General features: G+C 50.0%; 2 protein-coding genes and 1 non-coding gene across 7 annotated transcripts in view; 1 reads left to right on the top strand and 2 right to left on the bottom strand.

Annotated features, from left to right (window-relative positions):
- Window positions 1-368: 368 nt before the first annotated feature.
- On the bottom strand, window positions 369-4,142 carry C5H3orf62 (chromosome 5 C3orf62 homolog). Of its 4 annotated transcripts, none has more exons than XM_019723869.3 (4): window positions 3,592-4,142; window positions 2,884-3,298; window positions 1,924-2,015; window positions 369-906 (listed from the first exon to the last, which is right to left on the bottom strand). In XM_019723869.3, the coding sequence occupies exons 2-4, from the start codon at window positions 3,291-3,293 to the stop codon at window positions 641-643; spliced, it is 768 nt and encodes a 255-aa protein (XP_019579428.3). In that variant the 5' UTR covers window positions 3,294-3,298; window positions 3,592-4,142; the 3' UTR covers window positions 369-640. The 4 variants fall into 4 exon arrangements, with proteins under 4 accessions (XP_019579428.3, XP_088654273.1, XP_088654274.1 ...); XM_088798147.1 differs by having other exon boundaries at window positions 3,940-4,142; XM_088798148.1 differs by having other exon boundaries at window positions 3,969-4,142.
- Window positions 4,143-4,288: 146 nt separating this feature from the next.
- USP4 (ubiquitin specific peptidase 4) overlaps window positions 4,289-20,934 on the bottom strand; it is a 36,247-nt gene continuing 19,601 nt past the window's right edge. For both annotated transcript variants that reach the window (XM_019723865.3, XM_019723866.3), the window contains 13 exons: window positions 20,771-20,929; window positions 19,253-19,477; window positions 18,414-18,497; window positions 17,389-17,483; window positions 14,936-15,127; window positions 14,209-14,297; window positions 10,933-11,160; window positions 9,555-9,625; window positions 9,201-9,319; window positions 8,744-8,893; window positions 7,596-7,699; window positions 5,323-5,411; window positions 4,289-4,963 (listed from right to left, as the gene is read on the bottom strand). In XM_019723865.3, coding sequence (XP_019579424.2) covers window positions 4,802-4,963; window positions 5,323-5,411; window positions 7,596-7,699; window positions 8,744-8,893; window positions 9,201-9,319; window positions 9,555-9,625; window positions 10,933-11,160; window positions 14,209-14,297; window positions 14,936-15,127; window positions 17,389-17,483; window positions 18,414-18,497; window positions 19,253-19,477; window positions 20,771-20,929 — 1,767 coding nt within the window. In that variant the 3' untranslated portion in view covers window positions 4,289-4,801. The remainder of the gene's footprint in view (window positions 4,964-5,322; window positions 5,412-7,595; window positions 7,700-8,743; window positions 8,894-9,200; window positions 9,320-9,554; window positions 9,626-10,932; window positions 11,161-14,208; window positions 14,298-14,935; window positions 15,128-17,388; window positions 17,484-18,413; window positions 18,498-19,252; window positions 19,478-20,770; window positions 20,930-20,934) is intronic.
- Window positions 12,046-12,149, top strand: LOC141567404 (U6 spliceosomal RNA). The gene has a single exon (XR_012489988.1). It is a non-coding gene; the product is annotated as a U6 spliceosomal RNA (small nuclear RNA).

The following is a 20,934-nucleotide window of genomic DNA, read 5'->3' as shown; positions in this document are numbered from 1 at the left end:
GTGGGGAGGCCTCATGGGAATGTCCTGTCAGGAGGGGACCAAGGATGCTGCCAGCCTCTCTGACACAACCAAGAGGGAAGGGGCAGAGCTAGGGGGTTTGGGGGGGGGGGGTGGTCTGAACATGAGGAGAGCATGGGGCCCATGCAGGAAAAAGGCAGCCCTGTGTGCGAAGTTACAAGGAGCGGGAAGCACGCGAGGGTGGCAGCGGGCCTGAGGCCAAGGGCCTTCTCAGCCCCGGGTCCTCCGAGCGGCTGAGCTGGCCTGAAAGGGGCTGGCCCACTAAACCACCTGCTGTGGCCACTGTACTTTTTCGGGCGCTCGTGGAAAAGAACACCAAAGAGACACAGCCGAGGCCCACGGCCTGCACCTGCCTTGAGTACTGGGTATATTGAACATCAGTCAAAACAAAAAAACAGATGTCACGAAAAATGAAGAAAAAAAATCAACAGTAAGAAACATTTCAAAGCCAACAGAATTGAAAAAGGTCTCTCAGCTCAAAAGGGACAAGACTGGAAATGACAAAGTGTGTGGTAATTCAGATCCTGTCAACCCTTTAAAAATGTGGCCTCTGTTGACAACTGTGCAGATGCCTGAATGTCAGCCTCCTGCTGCAAAGAATCAAAGCGAAAGTCAACTGTCCTTACGCAACTTGGTATTTAAAAGGCGCCATCAAATTGTACTCGTCTTCCAAGTCCAGCACTGTCTCGATGACACTTTGATCATCGAAAGCCTGCCTGAGGCTGCCAGCGTTGGCCTCAGAGGCCGTCTGCGGGCTCTCGTCCATGAGCAGGGCCCAGGCTTCCTCCTTGAAGGGCAAATCTTCACCGCGACCACACACATGGTTCAACTGGTTTTCGAATTCTAGTTTTCCAGCTAATTCTTCAATAGTTCGGATGCTTGTATGGTCTTAAAAATAAGAACATTTGACATTACAATTCCAGTGAAAGGTGCCCAAAGACATTTCAAGCACAAGGTAAAACCCAGGAATGGGTGGCCACTCCTCTGGGGTTGTGCAAAGCCGGGGCAAGCAGGCTGCCAGAGTCAGTGACAAATACTAAGGTGGATCTAGCATTTATTGAGCCCCAAGCAACTGCCAGGTCCCAAAGGTGTGAGTGGAGGACAGAGAGATGCACATGCACACGTGTCCTGGCTCTCAGGGAGCAACCTGACCTGCACACCTGACAAGACAGTGTGAAAAAGGGGGCTTTTTAGAGTAATCAGAATGCTGCCTGACACTGGCAAGGGCCGTGGAAGATGGTGAGCAGAGGTAGTGGCGACCTAAGTTCACCTGCAGAGGCTGCTAGAGGAGACTCAATCCACTAAAGTAGTGGGCTGGGAGGGGGCTTGCTTTGTGGTCTAGGGCATGTACCTCCCCTCACCAGCCCTCCCTTTCATCCCCTATAACCTGGAGGCCCTTCAGAGCCCTGGTCTTGGAACTGTTTGCCCACTCTGTGATGGGAGTCACTGCAAATAGGGCACATGTAATATACATACACAGAACATACAAAGGCGTGTGTACAAAAACATGTCTGACCAGAGGTAGACACTACATCGTCTCTGGGTGGTGAAATTACAGCAGAGCTGTTGGCTTCTAACATTTCTTTTAACCTTGTGTTACCCACCCCAGCTGGACTGCTCTCCCTCCATCTTTGCCTCTGTCCTGTTTCCTTCAGCTCTAAGCTCAACCACCAAGTCCTGGAGGCCGCTGTCCCCTGCCTCCAGGGATCACCGTAACTAGACATTTCTGAAGTGACTCCAACAGGCTTGCAGCTCCATGAGAGTTCTATGCACAGAACCTGCCATGGACAGAACAAGCCTACCAAGTACATGGGCGAGAAAGTGCCACAGGACACTTGCTAATGCAGGGGCCTGTGTGAGGGACCGATCCTCCCAGGAAGAGGATGGGCCGGCTGCTGTACTCACCGATCAGTTCAAGCACATCCCCTGTGACCTCTTGGCCAGAATTGCTGAGTGGCACGTTTGAGTCAACCTTCAAATCTTTCTCCGTATCCTTCCTGCAGCCCCCAGGTGAAAAGAAAAAAGCGGGGAATTAGATCCTCTTTCCAGGAATTATTGAAGGGGATCGCAGTGATAGCTAATCTTAAAGACAAAAATGTCCTGGTAACTTTAAGTTGTCATTTGTGATTAGAGGACAAGTGGCAACTGCTCCCTCAGTGAGTAATGGCGTCTTCGTAACGACAGATGAGCATCACAGACTGAGGGTTAATGGCTCCGAATACCGGTATAAATATTTGTAGAGTTCAACCAGTTAAATGGCTTCATTCTCTGCCCATTCGGACGCCAAGATGGCAGATGGCAGGGAACTTGCAGTTTCATTCCATACAGTGATCCTTGCCCTAAATCAAGGTGCTGGGCACCAGGCAGTTTGAAGCTACCTGGGAGAAAAGGTCTAGGGGAGACCTTAACCCCAGATAGTAGAAAAAGCTCCGGGCAAAGGGAGGGAGCAGAAACAAGGATGAAACAAACCATCCATTCAGCCTGTCCCCAATGTGGGCAAGTCACCAGAACTAAGGATTTTGTTTCTGTGATATAAAAAATAAGGTGGCTTTAAAAATCAGGTTCTTAAGCATTCAGCACTCCTTTGGGTACTGCAAAGCACTTCCCCGGACTGGCTGGACATCCAGGCCTCCTTGCCGCCACCACCCCACACACTCACACACACACACACACACACACACACACACACACACGCATGCTTATGCTTTCTGGGCCAGAATCTGAAGTCTCTGAACTAAATATAGTCGTCGAGTTCCCAAAGGCAGGCAGGAGCAGTGTTAGGGACTCAATTAGGATCTCCAGCAATTTGTTCAGAAACGAGGCCCCCCCTAATGGTAGCTATGAAACTTATCAAATTGGAATCACCTCAGACCGTCTTTTCTCCAGTTCTCCCCATCGCCTGCCGCCCTCCAAAACTGTCTTTCAGGTGCCAAAATGCAGGGATGCAGCAATACGTTTTCCTTGCTGGTAAGAGGTTTTCTTTGGGGGCACAAAGCATGTGGCTTTGCACTCATTGGAGCAGGGTTTGGTGCAAAGGCAGGGCTCTCCTTCTCGGGAGTACACGGGACAGGAGCGAAAGGAGCAGCAGATGAGCAGGCTGCCAGCGGGTGCCTCGGGCAGAGCAGCCCGCGCACCGGGCGGCGGAAGGAGAGGGGCGCGGCGTCGGGCTCCAGCCACGGCCGGCCAGGGGACTCCTGGGAATCGCTGACTCCTTCAAAGGCCCGATCGATGGCTGCAGTCAGCTCTTTCCTGCATCTTCTCAGTTTTTCAGACATTTTCCCTAAAAGCGACCATGTCTTTTATTATGTAATACATTGGAAATGTACAGAGCAACACGAGAATAACGCTACGGCGAGGTTGCAAACCACTCCCAATGGGGCATCTGTCACGATTTCCTTGAGCTTGATCACGCTACGGGCCGGGAAGCAGGGGACCCCATACTCCCGGCATTTTCCCGTGTGGGCGGCAGGAACCCGCGATCCTGCAGAAGCCCGGGACACCCGGCCCCGCCCTTGCCCTGCCTCCCCATCAGGCCCATCCAGCCGCAGCCCTTCGGCTCTCAAGCCGCCTTACCCTGTACCCTGCACCGCACCAGGCCCCGCTCCCTCGTCCTCAACGAAACAGCGTGGCCACACCGCAGCCACCAACGTCCCCGCCCCCACCAACGGTCACCGCCCCAGCGAGCGCGCGAGCCGCAGACCAGCGCAGACCAGCGGCCCAACGGCAACTCAGGTTAAAGGTCAAAAAAAAAAAAAAAAAATCCAGACTGGTTTTTAAACCCACGTGGAGGGGAAACACGGGTTCCCGCACAGAGGCAGTGGGGACTTGAGCTCCAGGTCACGACAAAGGCCAGTGGGGGTGGGGTAAGGTGACCAGAGGGACCTCGGCAGGGGTGGGAAGGGCAGGGGTGGAGAGGCCTACCAGAGGTCACCGAAGGGAGGGACGGATACCTCACTTCTCAGCAAAAGTCGGCAAGATAGGGAGCCCTTACTAGGCCTGACAAACTCCCAGGAAGGTTCCAGGTTTCAAGCCAACATGGAGAGAAAGCGGTGGATGGGCCAAGGTACCCAACAGTTTTGTGTACAACTCTCCTGATTGCTAGTGAAAGTTCCACAGTATCCAGCTGTCTCAATTCATCAAGGATGGCGGGGGACATAATGGAACTGCGCGATTCCACACGAGATGGAGGGCCAGGTGACCCTCACACCAAATATCTTCATTTCATTAGGTGTAGCTGGAAATTCAAAGACGACTCAAAGGGAAACAGAAATGGGCTTCAGTGGCCAATTTTTAGGGAATCATAAACCCATCGCAGGGCACAGCAAGGGAGAAGGGGACATCAAGTTTACTTGAGGCCTGGTTTCCTGTGGGCAGATTACTGGGGTGACCAGTAATTGGCACCAGGAGCAGAAATCCAGGAGCTCGGTGCAGCCTGCAGCAGGTCGTGTCCTCATGGCCGCACCATACTCTGTGCTCCTTCCTTTCCAGTCTGTGGAACCCACCAGACACACCACTGGGCGCCCCCTGCCCAACCCCCACTCTGTAGCGCTACAGGTTTTACAGCAATTTTTCACCATCTGTTTAAAAAGAAGAATAACTCAGCCTTTCGACATAACCCTTCTGAGCAAACAGGGTCTTTTTTTTTTTTTCTTTCTTCTGCTCATAAAAGAAGGGAATTTCCTTATCTGGTTTTTAAACCAGACACTAGTCTCCAGAGGATCAAAGATGTCCCCCGGGGGATTACACTGGTCCTGCGGGTGGCGGGTCAGAGGCAGTGGCAGCGTCAGTTGGTGTCCATGCTGCAAGCCTCGTCATCCCCCAGGCCCTGCTGTGCGCTGCTCCGCCCTGTCCCTCCATCAGAGGGCCCCGGAAAACTGGTGCGTGAAGGCGTCTTATACAACTCATCATCTCGACGCTGGTAAAACAGCACGTAAGCTGCTTTTGTCTAAAACACAAAAGAGGAAAAGTCCATTCACTGGTTGGAAAAAAATCACCCATTCGTCCCAGTTTTTTCTCTCTGTTCAAAACACACCCCTCTCAGGGATCTGCCATCTTGCCTGTGCATCTACACAGAGGCGGCCAGAAGGCCCTTCCACCTGAGGCTACTCGTGCTGACCCTGCCCGAGGCGGAGTTGGGCAGGGCGGGTGCCCTGTGGAGGGTACCAGAAGGAACGGCAGCCAACTTTTTCTCTACCCACTGGTCCCACTGTCACATCAGGGTGACTAAACAACCAACTGGCCCCGAGACTTCCGGCTTTAATTCATCAAGGAAAAAGGAGGACACAGATATCAGGGTCTACTCACCACTATCTGATCTTCAGAGGCCAGGGACACATTGCTGTCATCAAAGTAGTACCACTTCCCGTTCAGTTTGTTCTTCGCATATGCAGTGTCTGCCAAAAACAATACTCTAGCAGTCACCAGAGAATTCATCTGGCTGCCTATGAGGCTTGCACTAACCAATAACAGCACTCCAAAAATATGAAGCAAAACAAAGACCCTGAAATTAAAAGTAATTTACAGCTTGCCTTAACAACCCAAAGATAACTCACATGCCCTTCTAAAACCTGTTCCTTCTCTTAGGCTTGAAAAATGGATTGTCGGGAACCAATGCTTTACACTGTGATTTTGGGAAATGAATAAAAAAAAACAACAACAGAGAAATCCCAGTCGATTTTCAAGATGGCCATGAACAATAATCCAGAGCCGGGTGACCCATAAAAGTTGCTGAGATGTTAAGATTTAAGCAAAACAATCGCTCTCAAAAGAACACGCCAAGTCAAACTCCCCCACTGTCCAGGTGGGGGCTACTCCTGCCTCTTACTGCTGCTGGAGCCTGTGGCCCCGTCCCAGTGAGGGACTCACTGGGCATGTGGGTTTGCAGAGTTGGGATGTGGGCAGAAGACTTCAATTTATCTTTCTCTAAAACAGTGAGTTAAGAGTCTGCACCAGTGCTTCACGATCCAAACTCCCCACAGCCAACACTTCCTGTCTTCATTTCCATTTCCAAGCAGGATGTGTTTACAATAGCAATCCCACAGCAGTGTCCAATGCCTGCTCCACCCTGCTCCAGACTCTAAGAATGACAGTCTAATGGAGATGTGGTTTCCAGTCTCCACCTGCCATGTGCCTAGTGCAAAGGGTGGGGAAGAGCAAAGGGAAGGTGGCACATGGTGCCGAGCGCCTGTCCCCACTGTGTCACTGTGTCTGCTCGGCCTAACGGTGACGGGGAGCTCAATCTGGGAGTCCCAACTGTGGACCCAACGTGGGCCCTCATGCAACCAGCCTAACCTCCTGGATGAGAAAACTGAAGCATATGGAAGCTAAGAAACGTGCCCAAGTAGTTTGTTTATATGCTAAAATGGCAATTAAAATATAAGTGCATCTGACCAGCAAGCATGAACACACTATCAGTCAATCTGGGGAGAAAAAAGGTGTGGAAGAGTAAAGTAGCTATAGCATGTGATGTGATCAGAGACTGCTAACCGCCACTCCAGTAGAACCCCCATTTTCAAACAGACACAATTTTTATTTTCCAGCCACTCCTAAAGCTAGATGTAGCCATGTGACCCAGTTACAGCCACTGCAATGTCTGTACAAGAGCTAAGGGGACTTCTGGGAGGTCTGCTTAAAAGAGGAGGTCCTGCTCTTTTTTTCCTTTCTTCTGATGGCATAGACTGTAGATCTGAGGGCTGGAGACTGAGCAGCCACCTGGAGCCAGTAGGTGACACATAAGAACAGAGGAGTAGGACAGCAGATTGTTGGGCCAACAGAAGAAGCTTACCAGTATAGGGGAGAAAGATAGGGTTTAGGGCAATTCCATAATCCACTGTGAGCATAAACGGAGCTGACACCTCCCGGGCGTCACCTTTTGGGGCCCTAACATTGGCTGTGGTGGCAGCTGGCACAGTGCTGATGCAGTAAAGGAGATATGAGGAAACACAGCTCCTCATTTCAATGTTACTAACACCTTTCCGTAAGCAGGTAACAAAATGTACTAGATCTGTCTATTTTCATTATAAAAGTAAACATACACTATATAGAAATTTTGAAAAATAAAGATGAGCAAAGAGTAAAATTAACATTTTGGTGTCTCTACTCTTAGGTTTCCCCACCCCCAATCAGTTTCTTTGCTTTTTGTTTTAACATAGTTGTGATACTACCTTCTGTAATGATGTGTGTGTAGTTTTCACTTAACAAATCACCAGCATTTGCCCACATTAATTTCACTTTGCAATGGCTGTGAGCTCTTCCATCAAGTGAATGGAGAGTAGTGCCAACTCTTAATCACCAATGCTGTTACTAATTTTTCATTGCTATAAATGAGTGAGTATCTTTGTGCATAAAGCTTTGCCCAATGTCAAGTCATTTCTTAGGATAATTCCCAGAGGTAGGATTACTGGATTAAAGAATATGAAAACCACAAAAGCTCTTTAATGAAAGGGCAGCAGTATGGAAGAGGCGGAGGCCCATGGAGCTGTGTGAGTGCAGTGCTCAGGGCACAGGGAGAGGCTGGTGAGATGTGCCTGGCTGAGGGCATTTCAAGATCTCAGAAGGAAGCAGATGCCAGTACTTACAGTGGCCAACCCCCATGGCTCCGTAATGATTGGACACGGCAATGAGGTCATACACATACGGCCTTGCTGACAGGTCACAGACAAACTCGGACATGTTCAGACCTCTGAGCACAAAACACAAAAACAGCCCTTAAATACGTTCAACTCGGAGAAAGGTAGAGTAACCCAGCAACCCCTTTCATGCAACAGTCTGGAACACAGGGAGGCGCTCAAACACCAGCTGCTGGAGGAACGAACAAACCATGACAGGAGGGGCCGGGGGTCCTGTTCTGACCACTGACAAGTTCAGGTTAGAAAAGAGAGGAGGCCTCCTGGTAACTCCCGCCTCAGACCACATGGTGACGGCTGCAGTAACTATGTAGAAATGGCTGCTACTATCAAAATTACGATTGGTGCCGTAAAAATTTAAGCTAATTATGAAAACAGGCCCCAGAAACATTCTCCCGATATTTTATTTTGAAATTTTCAAACATATAAAAGAAGTCAAAAGAATTGTACAAGACTTATATACCCACCCCCTACATACTCCCGCTTACCAGCCGATACTTAGATACATGCATGTATCCACCTCCCCACAAAGCACGTTACAAACTGCACCTCGTGGAGGAACTCCTCTCTTGGTGCCTTACTTTCCTGTCAGTTACACTCTGTACTGTGCGACTTGGGAGGACAAGAGAAGACAGCCAGTCCTAGTCTCTACTCCAGGGACAGGAGCATGGTGGGTCTGCACCCCCACCTGCGGCCCCCATAATCCAATGCACCCCAGAAAACTACTTCCGGGTTGCCTCGAACCCGTGAATGAGAAGCAGCACTGTGCCTGCACTGACCTGCTGACTCCAGGCTCCCTGGGACCAATGACATGGGAAAACCAAGTCCAACAGGAGGCAGGAGGGACTCGAGAGGGGAACCAGCAGTGGCCGCTATCACCAGCAGCACCCCATATCACCAGCAGCACCCCGAGCCTGGGGAAGTGCTTCTGTTGGAGAATTTTCCCCAAACGTGGGATGATGGGCAGGTGAAGTGAGCTGAAGTCTGACCCCCTAGAACCCAGCCACACACATCCCAGCGCAGAAAACCCTCAGCCAGTCAGTGACCAATGTCCTCCTGTTTTGTCCTTCTCCTGATAACACTGCTGCCCAGGGACCCACCTGACTGGGAATTCCACAACCGTGTCGAGCTTATCCCTCCAGTATCTGCTGTAGGAGAAACGTTTGAGGTGCACCACCAGGATCTTGGGCAAGGACCACAGGTCAAACTTCTTTGTGGCCTGCTGATGCTTCTTACAGTTGGGACAGTACCTGAAAAGAGAAATCGCCACTGAGTGGGGAGGGAGCTCCAGCTGGGGACGAGCAGCAAGCCCACGTCCCTTCGTGCACTCAGTCTGAGTGCTTTGGGGCTGGGAGGGCTCTGAGTCGTCTTCTAAAACAGGGTGATGTCTTTCTTCGTCTGGAAAAAACGATCCACACAGAAAGACTGGTGTTGCAGGATTGGCCATGTAAAAGAGCGACACGCCCCAACACAAAGGGATCTGACGTACACCACTGGGCCAGCAGATTGGAGTCCAGTGTGCGTGGGTGACTCTGCCCAGAGTGGGGTGCTGCCTACCAGGGATCGTGCTCCCCAAGCGTCTCCATGGTGGTGAAGAGCTCAATGCAGTCTCGCAGAGCCATGGCAGTCTTCTTCTTCTTCTGAGGCTGCAACATGCTCACGTGCTTCTCAAAGGCCTGTGAGGAACAAAGGGCTGAGTTCTGCTGGGGAAACAACATCTTACCAGGTTGAGCCGCAAACCCCACGAGCTCTCACGCCTGGAATATAATGTACTTTCTGGAGCCTCGGAACAGATGATGACAAAATCTCTTAAGTGCCTGTCATTCTCAGTCTGAAGTATAACTTGTTAAATGGCTACGGAACTGAGAGTGACACTAACACACGTCCAGAGCAGAAACCCCAGTGACCTACCTCAGATTCTTGCTCATCATAATAAAGTCTCCGGCTCTCACTGTCCCAATCGATGGCCAATGTGGATCGAGCTGTGGAGGAGGACAAAAGTGTCACTCGTTACTGAATGGCCAGCAACAGGAGAGGCTCTTCAGGTGACAGCAGCAAGAAGGCCCACTCAGACTGCACCATCAATACCTGCTCACCCATCACCAGCCACTGCCAAGAGCAATGCCCTGCCTTTAGCCAGCTCTGAATCCCTGGGTCCCCAAAGCCTTTGGCAAAGATTTCCTTAGTGCTACAGACAAGCTCCAAAGGTGCTGATTATAAAGAATTCTGAAAGGGCAGAGGTCAAGATGAAGTAACAGCAACCAGATTTACCTTCCCACCATAAGCAATGAAAAAACCTGACAAAACAGGAGAAACAACTGTTCTTCAGACACTGGATGTTAGGCAGAGCAAGAGTGAGATCCCTGAGAGATGGAAAACAAACAAGGAGATGCCACATGCCCCTCCCCCCTTACTTAGTGCCTGGAAGTATTTTCCAGGCCACAGCATGGGGGAGGGGGAAAGACAGAGGAAGACTGAGTGGAGGAGTCAAAGACTGGAGTTCCAGAAAAGAGCTGGGAATTGCAAAGCACTGTACTAGAGAGGCGGGAGCTGCAGAGACAGAGACAGAGCTAGAATGCACAATATCTCAATAAAGCAGCTATTTAAAATGTTTACAGAGGTATAACAAAGGAGGAAAAGAACGCTACTGGCAGCTAGCTAGCTAAGGGACATGTAACTAATTTCTTCTCCAATGAAGGAAGCTAGAAGACACAGAGATGCTTTTGTAGCTCCCCTCCCGACCCCAGGCAGGCGTCTTCACCGTCCACTCATGTTTGTCACACACAACGCACACCACACCCGCATAGATGCCTCTCTCCACCTGGAGGGCAGGCCCCATGACAGGCTCCAGGGACCAGAAAGACTACAAAACCCATGACCATCCTCCAGATGGGTCACATTTCATGAGTATCCTTATGGAACAAAAGAAAAATGCATTTATTCTCGTAAGTAAAACGAGTTTGGGGGAGCACTGCCACGGGAGGGGGAGGGGACGCACAAGAATTGTTATCACCCCGCATCAAAGGTTGTGAAGGGTGGTGCCAGCAGAGGGAGAGCGCACTTCCACCTGAAGTCATCAAGGACCAGGGACAAGCCTGACTACCACGGTGTGCGCGTGCATTTTCCCTGACAGTCTTAGGGAGCTTCGTGACAAGGATCACACAAATGTATGTTCCTGAAGCTACACGGAGATCATGAGAGCCCAAAGCAGTGAGTACTGAGAGCTAGTATTTTCAAGTAGATCTTAGGTCCCCAAAAAGCCATTTGAAAGGTCAGAGGAAGTGCTTACAGTTGAGTTTAAGTAGTTTTCCATCCGTTGCAAGTGAATTTATGTCGGCTGTTCCGTAGGAGTTCACCAGGCTGAAGGTGAAAAGCCTTCGTGGGCAGGGCCGCCCTGTGCCGGTCTTCCGGGCAGTCTCCCCGCCGTCACTCCCCGGCTCAGCCTCCCCGCTGCCTTCCGCTTCCAAGAGCTGCTCTTTGTCTTCCTCCTGGTGCTCCATTTCTTCCTCATCTTCTCCTGGCACACAAACAAAACGTACTGTGCATATAATTTGCCACCGCCTCAATGTCAAAAACTCTATTTGTTATGTAACCACGGTGCTCCCTTCCAGATCTTGCGCTGTGTATGCGGAACTACATCTATGGCTCTGCATTTCCAAGGTACACACGCCAAGTGGGCCGTGCTGTTCCGTAATGAGGAAGCGGAGGCCCAGAGAGCCGCCCAAAGGTAGAAAGTGAGCCGGCAGTGCTGCCAGTCCTAAACTTGCGCCCCTCACCACCTGCGGTTTACTGGGCTTCACCCCACGGAGTCTGACCCTCGCCGTCATTATCAGGCCCACAGAGAGAAAAGGACCGAAATTAAACACACACTCAACACTCGAGAAAACAGTTTGGTAAGAAGTGCAGTTGAAAAGTCAGCTTTTCAATATTATAATAAACACCAGTGTTAAGTGAAAGTCCTCAGCTCCTCCACAAGAAACATTTGCTGGCTGTGCCTTCAACTAGTGTTTACTGATGTCGCCCACAACTACTGCTACACTGGGTCCCAGGAACACAGCTGACAGGGTGCTCTCCTCCTTTCTTTTCTCCTTTCATTTGATACGGCTGAGTTTCAAGAGTTTTAATAAAGGCATTTTAGAGACATACGCTGATGAGTAAATTTCCCAGGTGTTTCCAGAAAACTGGTTTATGTGGCTGCAATAAAAAGTTCCAAGAGGGCCGGCCCGGTGGCTCAGGTGGTCAGAGCTCTATGCTCCGAACTCCTGGTTCGATTCCCACATGGCGAGTGGGCTCTCAACCACAAGGTTGCCAGTTCAATTCCCCGAGTCCCGCAAGGGATGGTGGGCGGCACCCCCTGCAACTAAGATTGAACACGGCACCTAGAGCTGAGCTGTTCCAAGAGGTGTTCGCTTCGGCAGCACATATACTAAAATTGCAATGATACAGAGATCAGCATGGCCCCTGTGCAAGGATGACACACAGATTCGTGAAGCGTTCAATATTTAAGGGGGAAAAAAAGCTCCAAGTAAGTAATTTCAATAAAGATAGGACAACTCCAACAGGTGATATAAAGTAATGGGATGAAAAGATTTAGAATATAAATTTATTCTATATCCGGGGAAGTATCAGTAGAAACAGAGACTCTGAGAGGAGGCTATTCTACGTCAGAATCCTCTCCTTCAAGGACAGTTGGTCCTGGGAGTGTTTGCCAGGAAGGACGAGTCGGTCCCAGGACACTGCCGTTTCCTCTCGGAAACAGCACGGCCTTGGATGAGTGGTGTGAAGTGGCTCCATTAGCACCACCCCGAAACGGCCAGCTTGCACAAGGCTGCGAGGCCCAGCTCTCGGGGATGTTCCTTTCCCAACCAGGTAGCATGACTCCTGAGACAGCGGCACTGCCCATTTTACACCCAGGTAAGCCTGCCCCACTCCCAGACTCCCGAGTGAAACCCTACCCTGCCTGCTGCCTCTCCGGGAGCCTCAGCCCCACTCAGTGAATGAACAATGCCTGACACTGTAAGAACGCTGTCCCTGGCTGTGCTTCTACCAGCCGGTTACCTGGACAATCTCAGGAACCTTCTGCTAATGCTGTCAGAATTAAATGTCATGAAATGTGTATCACAGGATGAGAAAAGAAAGCAGGGTCCACTGACAGCAACTGCCAAGGTCACTCAGAGAATGAGCAGGAGACAACCACCAAGGAGCCACAGCAGTAAAGAGGTTAGAAGTGCTTTAAATTTAATTTTAATTAAACAGGGTTTGAAGTCTATGCCCCAAGACTCACTTACAGGATTCAAAAGAAGGGAGTAATTCTTCCTGAACAGGAGACTGACAGATGGAATGTCTAAGCAGCGTGGCTAATTATGACAACAGCAAATACTTACGTGGTGTTATTAGTCGTCTATTACGTGCCATGTATTTTAACTATCTTATGAAATTGTAACCTCAACTCTGTGAGGCAGGTGTTATCATCCCATTTTGCAGATGAGTAAGCCAAGGCTCAGAAGTATAAGGTGATTAGATCAAGTCCACCCACAGCTTGAGCTGGGAATCACAGGGCCTCAACTTCCAAGAGCACTGAGAATGCACAGGTCGCCGAGTCTGCTGAGACTACCCTTACCCCTGCGACACCTCTGCTTGTGGGACCTGTGCACAGAATGCACTCCTGTTCGTCCCAGTGGGAGAACAGGACATGTTGGGCCAGGATAAGAATATGGTGAACAATAAATGCTCCAACTCAAACACCAACAATTTGAATACCCACTGAAGACACAGCCTTGTGGTCACCGCTTTTAATGTCAATTCTCACTTTCCAGGACTCTGCATGTCATAGAGAAATCTGGCCCTTCGGATTTACAAATGAGAATTTCTGGCACTAACTTGGAGGACAGTTACAATTTTATGGAAATAAAGCCACTGACTCACTTGGCCCCCAAAAGAAGGGTGTCAGCCACAGTGCAGGTCAGGTTTGGCTCCTCGGTCAGAGATGAGCTTATGAGCACCCGGCCACAGGAGGATGGCAAGGGCTCTGGGTGTCCTGCAATAAGCCTATCCCAAGGCTTTTCAGACTGTGGCTCTCTTCCCTCCCATAGCAGGACCTGTCTAGTCAGCCACCGCTGTAGCTTCCTGGGTAGAAAGAAACGCCCAAGAGAACCTCTCTCTGCCTCCTGATTGGCTGGCCAGGACGCCTGTTCTCCCCAGGGCAGTGCTACACCACGGTCATGGGTGAAGGCCAATAGAGGCTGGGTCATGGAGGCCGTCAAGTGCTGGAGAAGCAACCATTTTGCAATCCCAATAGATCAGAATCAAATCCTGACTCTGCCTCACGACCTCGGACAAGTCTCTCAGTCCTTCTAGGCTCAGTCTACACATCTAAGAAGATTCCACGAGGTGCCCAAGTTGGACAGCGGGCACCAGCAGAGCCGGCTCCCAGGTCCGCTCCCTAGGCAGAGCCCCCACCCCAGCCTCAGAGCCTCCCTCTCCCACGTGTACAACACCTTTGGAAGAAGAGGGAGGTCAGGAGGGATTTGGTCAGTCACAGCCCCACAGCGTGGCGAGCGCTCACCTTCACAGCCGCCCCTGGAGCCATTGCAGGCCCCCGGCTCCAAGGGCAAGCTGCCACACTCATCAGGCAGTGGCTGTTTTATATAGCGGCTTGAAAGAAAGAAAGGGGGGGAAAAAACTGTTAGCTGTAACATTTACATATTTTTCTCCACTACTCAGCTAGAGGTAGTCCATAATTCATATATTCAGCTATTTGCAAAGCAATTTGTGTAAAAAGAGCTTTAAAATCCTGTGATGATTCAGCAGTTCAAGAAACTGAGAGGCACCCAAGAGGTAGATGTCTCACTACCAAGTCACTAGGGACTCTGAGAAGGTCTGTTTCGAGTCTTCTGCAAATGTCCTGTATGTAGCACCATCATTTAAAAGACATTTCCCAGTCACATTAATTATCTGCTTCAGAATGACAGCGGGATACTTTAAAAATTATATTCAAAGGCAAAATGCCATGAAGAATGCACAAGACTCCCTAAAGTAGGTGACTGACAGGTGTTGACAGCCAGGATTCCAGGGACCAGAGGCTCAGCTGCCCAGAGTCACGGTGCTGAAGATGTGCCGGATATCCTGTCCCAACAGCACCTGCCCTGGCTCTGCCAGGGGCTGGCACAGCTGCATTTCTAACAGATGTGGGCACACGGAATCAACACAGGCACTCTGCTGGGGGTAGTCACTACCACTACTGGGCCTTCCCTGATTTTAGATAACAAGCCAATCACATTCCTGTCACCAACCTGATATGCTCACAAACAGCCTGGTACAAAGACTCGAGGGTCAGCTTGTGCTTGGGGACAGAAATCAGCAGTGGCTGCCCATACAGCACTGCCCCGGAGGAAGTGCTTGACGGCCTGGATTTCCTCTCCCTGAAGTAGACTGGAAGCGTGACACATTCCGAGCCATCCGCGGAGGTGCTGCAGACCTCGTACCTGTGTCAATGACACAAGAGGGCAAGTTCAGAAGCAGGTCCCTATGAGTCACAGACATCTGCGCTGCAGTTACATGGTGGCCAGGACTATGGTTATTAGGACAGAGCATGCTTTAGCACAAAAGGCAAGTAACCACTTTCGAGACGATTCTAGAGGCTGGGTCAGGAGTCCCAGGGAGGTTCACTGCCAGCACAACATGAACCTACATAACCGGGGCTCGGGGTACCATGATCCTCCTTCCCCCAACTATGGCCTTCAATTCTCTGGTCCTTCAACTGGGACTCGGCACAGATGACGACTGTCATCAGACCGTCACTCCACACACAAAGGCACATAGGAGGCCCAGCCACAAATTCATCTTCTGTCACCAAGGAGCTCAACTTTTAAAAAGGCATTCTCAGTGCCCAGCCCTTTAATGAAACAAAATATTATACAATGATATACACCCCTGGAACATTAACCAAAGACTTTTTATTTCAAATGAGGAAGCTGATTTATAAAACTAATTGCTTGCCATCTTTGTTCTTTTAAAAACACTGAAGTAAAAGAATCATATCTAATTTAAAAAAAAAAAATCAGAGATAACCAAAGAAACTGCTAAATAGAAATCAATGATTTTGAAAAATGTGTCTTACTTAGTGAATACATGGGACTGAGGAGATTTATAGATGTTTTATCCTGGAACAGGTGTTACCAAAATTGCTGGCAACCGACTGTAGTCTTTCCCTCTTCCTATAGGGGGAGACACAAACTTACTGATTCAATTTTTGAAACCTATTAACACAAACACACACATACACACCCCTCCCCAGATGCCTGGCAAAACAGTCCTGACAGTAGAAAATGCAGGGGGAGTTCTAAGAAAACTCACAAAAATGTCCAGGTGTGCTCTAAGGTTAAGGATCCAGTGATCTAGCATCAAGGTGAGGAACCAGGCCTTGGAGTAAGGCTGGCCCAGGTTCCAGGTCCATCACTGCCAGTTTCCAGCTGCTGGGACTAGGCCAAGCACCCTAACTTCTGAGTCTGTTTCCTCAACAGACAACACAATTCCCCACCTCGCCTTGTGATAGTGAGAATTAAATACCTAAGAAGCACAGTGTACCACATGGTTATCAGGTGTTTTCATGACAATTATCAATTCATCTTTAAACTAATTTGAGTTCCTGTTGATTGGCCCGCAAGCCCTCTGAAATGTCCTTTGGTGACGGTGGTTTGCCAAACTCCCCATGGGGTGATGCCTTCTTAGCTCAGGTGTGTACAAACAGTTTCCAGAATTGAGGGGGACTATGTTAAGGACCTGGGGTCACACCCTAGCCCTGCACCCCAGTATGAGCCTGGGAGCCCTCCATTTGTAAAGTGAGGCAAGATGGCCATGAGTCGGGAGGCAGCCTGTACAAGTTGAACAGAACTAGGATCCTAGACATGGTCAAAAACTATTCCTTGTAGAGTGACCTAGAAGTCAAGAGAAGGAGATGCCTCCTTTGTTTACTGTCCCTCAGCCAAAAACAAAAACCAAACAAAATCCCCAAAACCTTCCTCAGCAGAGGCAAGTTATTGAGAGGCAATGAGAGAGAGAGAGCCTGGGTGGGGTACACATTCAAACTTCCCTGGGCAAGGGGCTGTCTGGGAACGCAGGCAAGCTCGCATTGCACCCCATCTAGCTGGGAGAGGGACATATACAAAATTACAAGGTGCAGCCTTAAAGAAAGGGGACGTGGGAGGGGCCGAGACCAGCTGGAGTTTGAGTGTACTGTCCCGACAGGAATGAGAAAACTCAGCCTCAGAGCTTACCGGTGTTAGAGCTGAGAAAGGCTCTTTAAATCAACCCTCTCTGTCATTCTGAGATGGCACCTAAGGAGCTGCTGCTTATGGCATGCAGCAGGGACGAGACACTCCCTGACCACGTCCCTCCTTCTGTCTTCCCATGCCCCTCACACAGCAGACTCTTGTTGAGAAAGGCATTTCTAACAGTAAGACCATGTGCAGGACTACAGAACAGGCCATCTTAACAGATAGCAACTGTTGACAAAAGGCTGTGTTCACGATGAGGAGTGTTACTGGAATATCCAGCTCTGAAGTGCCAGTAGGTGCTCAGCACAGACGGCTAACCACAATTACCTAACACCTATCTCTTGCACCCAGGGATCAGGGCCAATCCACATGGGCACCGACTGCCAGGACTTCTGCTCTGCAGACACCAACAAAGCAAAGCCTCCAGAATGTTTCCTTCGACTCTGCAGCAGAAACTGCTGAGTACTCACACAAAAATGTCATCCCGAGGCATGATGTGGTTTAAACCTTCGTCCATTTGGAAAATTTTGTGGAACCGATGATTATACACATCCGTGACAACCATCTAAGAACCAAGAGTAACAGAAATATTACAGGATGGATTAACAGTGCCATTACTTAAAACCCAGAAACAAATGCAAATAATGTGCTGGAGTGTTGCCTCCAGAGAAACCACCATGTTACCAGCCCCAGAGCTCAGCGGCGAAGGCCCAAGGGGGAACAGCATGGCTGCCTCCAGTAAAAAACATGCTGCTAACATCTGAGCCAAGGTTTATGGTGGAATCTGCCCTGAGTGGCAGGAACGGTGGGGAGTGAGTACTGACCAGAGACTGGTAATTATCTAGAAACCTCTGCGGGTTCCCTAGGGCCAAAAGTTTCCAAGCCATCCTCAGCATACAGCAGACAGACCAAACCCCAACCACCACAACCACCTGAAACCAGCAGGGATGCAAGAGGAGTGGGGAGGAGCGAGGGCATGACCCAGGCTAGGACAGGGGAGGGACTGGGCGCATCCAGGAGGATGGGCCCTCATGCAAGGGAACGTCTTCACTTTCCCCACCTCCACACAGGGCCAGGTTCAGCAGAAAGCCCAGATGGGCAGTTGTTTTTAAATAAAGATTTCTATCAGGAACATCACAATGTCACTCCACAGAGTTACGGAGTTTAGGGCAGGAAAAAACTTCCAGCTTCTCACATGACAGAAGAGGTTGCAGGAAGGGTGGTAAAGCTGAGAGCAGAGCCCTACTCCTGGCCCTCTGACCATGGCCAGTGTGACCCCAATGGAGGAAAAATGTGTTCCCTGGGGCTGGCAGGGATGGTCTCAGCCACAGTGCCCAGTGAGCGAGGGTCAGGGGTCTGAGGCATCCAGATATAATCACATCTGTGCTGGCAAATAAGAACTACCCCCCAAAAGTGGCTACAACGTAGAAAATAAACTCCAAAGGACTCTGAAGTGACCCCAACAAGCCGAGTGCCACTGCCCAGCCCGCCTTACGTTTTCTGCAGCAATGCCGGACAGCCTGGAGAGAGCCTCGCACAGGTCAGACATGGCCCCCATCAGCGGCACGATGACGCGGTACTGCAAAGGCGAGATGGGAGAGGTGATAAGGGTGCTCCACAAAGTGGGGGAGACGAGCCGGGAAGAGCAGGCACCTCGGAAGGCAGAGGTGTCCTTCCAGAAACAGTGCACAGAGTGAGGTCAGGGCCCTGGTGAGCGGCCTGCAGAGCAAACAGGCGGGTCTTCTGTACCAGCACCTCGTTCTCTGCTCAGGTAGCGCAGGTGTGGGGCGATCTCTTTCCCTCTTAAACATTCCTTTATTTTATTCTTAACTATGTTCTTTAAAGAACTGTTAAAATTATATAAATTGCCAACCAGTCCTGCATGTCATATTCCCTTACAGATGAAGAAACCAAAGCCAGGAGACTGCAGAACAGTCGTGCAGTGAGCCATGAGCAGGGCTGAATGCTTGGACCTGCTGGTCATACCTCCCATCTGGCCTTTTGTTCTGGCCAAGGTCTCCCATCTGATTCAGGAAAGTACCCTGCTTCTGAGTCCTAACCATTCAGATTCAAGAACCACTGAGCAGATCAGCCAGGCTGCTTTAGTCGAATGAATGGAGCATGGGGGAAAAAGTGACAGAGAAGCCCAGAGGACCTTCACAACAGGCCTTGAATGTTACACAAAGGTCCAATGGAAGCCAAGGGCACACATTTAGGCAAGTGCCAGTGGGTTTCAGAGACAAGTGCTCGAGTCGACGCAGCAGATGGAAGCAGCCCCTCTGGTCTGAAGACCACTCACAACAAGAGGTACGACGAGGATGCCAAGTCTCTTACCTGAGTAGGTCTGCAGCGAGGGTCAGCAGGAACCAAGAAGACCTCCATAACTCGATCTTTCTTCAAGGGCAGTGGGAGAGTTAGATAGCAAAATGGGTCAAAAGTCACAGAAACCTTAGCACATTCTGGACAAACCAAAGTAGATTTGAAGAGACCATGGAACGTATCCACAATCACAGAGTCGTTCCTCAACCGATGATTCTCCCAGGCTTCTTTGGCGACGACCTGGAAGAAAAGAAGAAGGATCAATAAGACATTCTCAATACCCGTCCTTTACCCCTGCATCCAGAATGACTGACAGCAAGATCTGAGATGGACCACGAGGCAGGCTGTGAAGCCAAGAGCTTGGTCCAGGCCAGCGTAGGCTAGGACTGCTCTTAGCATACCATGCTCACACCGCACGCCAGCTCTACACCCAATCACAAACAAATTGTTGACATAGGATCTAAGGAAGCAAGGCATCTGTCTGTCTTTTCATGAGCACGTGGACATGACCAGGGCAAGGACTGGCTCCTGTCCATTTCCCGTGCTCCAAAGTCCTTTCAGTGAGGGTTTTTTTTTAAGATTTTATTGGGGAAGGGGAACAGGACTTTATTGGGGAACAGTGTGTACTTCCAGGACTTTTTTCCAAGTCAAGTTGTTGTCCTTTCAGTCTTAGTTGTGGAGGGCGCTCAGCTCCAGGTCCAGTTGCCGTTTTCTATTTGCAGGGGGCACAGCCCACCATCTCTTGCGGGAGTCGAAACAGCAACCTTGTGGTTGAGAGGACGCGCTCCAACCAAATGAGCCATCAGGGAGCTCAGCGGCAGCTCAGATCAAGGTGCCATGTTCAATTTTAGTTACAGGGAGCGCTGCCCACCATCCCTTGTGGGACTCGAGGAATTGAACTGGCAACCTTTTGGTTGAGAGCCCACTGGCCCATGTGGGAATCGAACTGGCAGCCTTCGGAGTTAGGAGCATGGAGCTCTAACCGCCTGAGCCACCGGGCCAGCCCAATGAGGTTTTAACTTATATCGTTGTTCAGGGAACTGACAGTTTTTCCTTTAAGATGTAAATGCTACTTTAAAGGATTCGTATCAATGATTCCACTGTGACAGGGTAACTTACATACCAAATTCCCTTTTCACAGATTGGAAAATCAAGGTAAAAAGTGTAAGTACCATAATAGTATTAATAACGAACTATTTTAATAATCACAGATGGGTTTAATGACAGCTGTAATAATCTCAAGAGCCCACACTACAGGCACTTTATAGCTTTCAGTGTCCCAGTCTCTGATTCACCAATGAAATTATACTGAGACACAGACTCCAACTGGAAGATGCCCAGAGGGAGCACCCGGGTTGGCCCTTTCTGACCTGGCATGCTGTTCTGTACCAGAACTCATGTCCACATCACCAACAGCAGCAAGAGGCAGCCAGGCCCCGGCACCAACACTCAAAGAACAAGAGAATGTCCCTCCAAGTCTCACTAGGAGGCAACTTCTTGGAACACTAGTGCTCGGAAGCCTCCCTGTCATACCGCGTCTGGCCGCCCGTTGGCATCCTTCAGCTCCAGGTAGGGCTTCTTCTTCACTCGGTTCAGATCTTCGTGCAATCCGTCTAGGAGAAAGGCTAACAGCTCCTGAGAGTCTTGTTGCTGGTAGCCAGAAAACTGAGGGGCGAAACGTCCCACTTGGGTCTACG

This window comes from Rhinolophus sinicus, chromosome 5, assembly GCF_057876585.1.
Source record: "Rhinolophus sinicus isolate RSI-liver-muscle chromosome 5, RSI-T2T, whole genome shotgun sequence".
Classification (NCBI taxonomy): Eukaryota; Metazoa; Chordata; class Mammalia; order Chiroptera; family Rhinolophidae; genus Rhinolophus; species Rhinolophus sinicus.
The sequence above is the reverse complement of the archived record's forward strand: the minus strand, read 5'-3'. Positions and strand labels throughout refer to the sequence as shown.

What these genes read in the sequence shown, in the direction of transcription:
- C5H3orf62 (XM_088798146.1), bottom strand. Translation starts at nt 3,293, where the DNA reads ATGTCTGAAAAACTGAGAAGATGCAGGAAAGAGCTGACTGCAGCCATC. An exon ending in TGGAGAAAAGACGGTCTGAG is followed by an intron (nt 2,016 to 2,883) that starts GTGATTCCAATT and finishes TGGGGGCTGCAG; the next exon opens with GAAGGATACGGAGAAAGATT. An exon ending in GGATGTGCTTGAACTGATCG is followed by an intron (nt 907 to 1,923) that starts GTGAGTACAGCA and finishes CTTATTTTTAAG; the next exon opens with ACCATACAAGCATCCGAACT.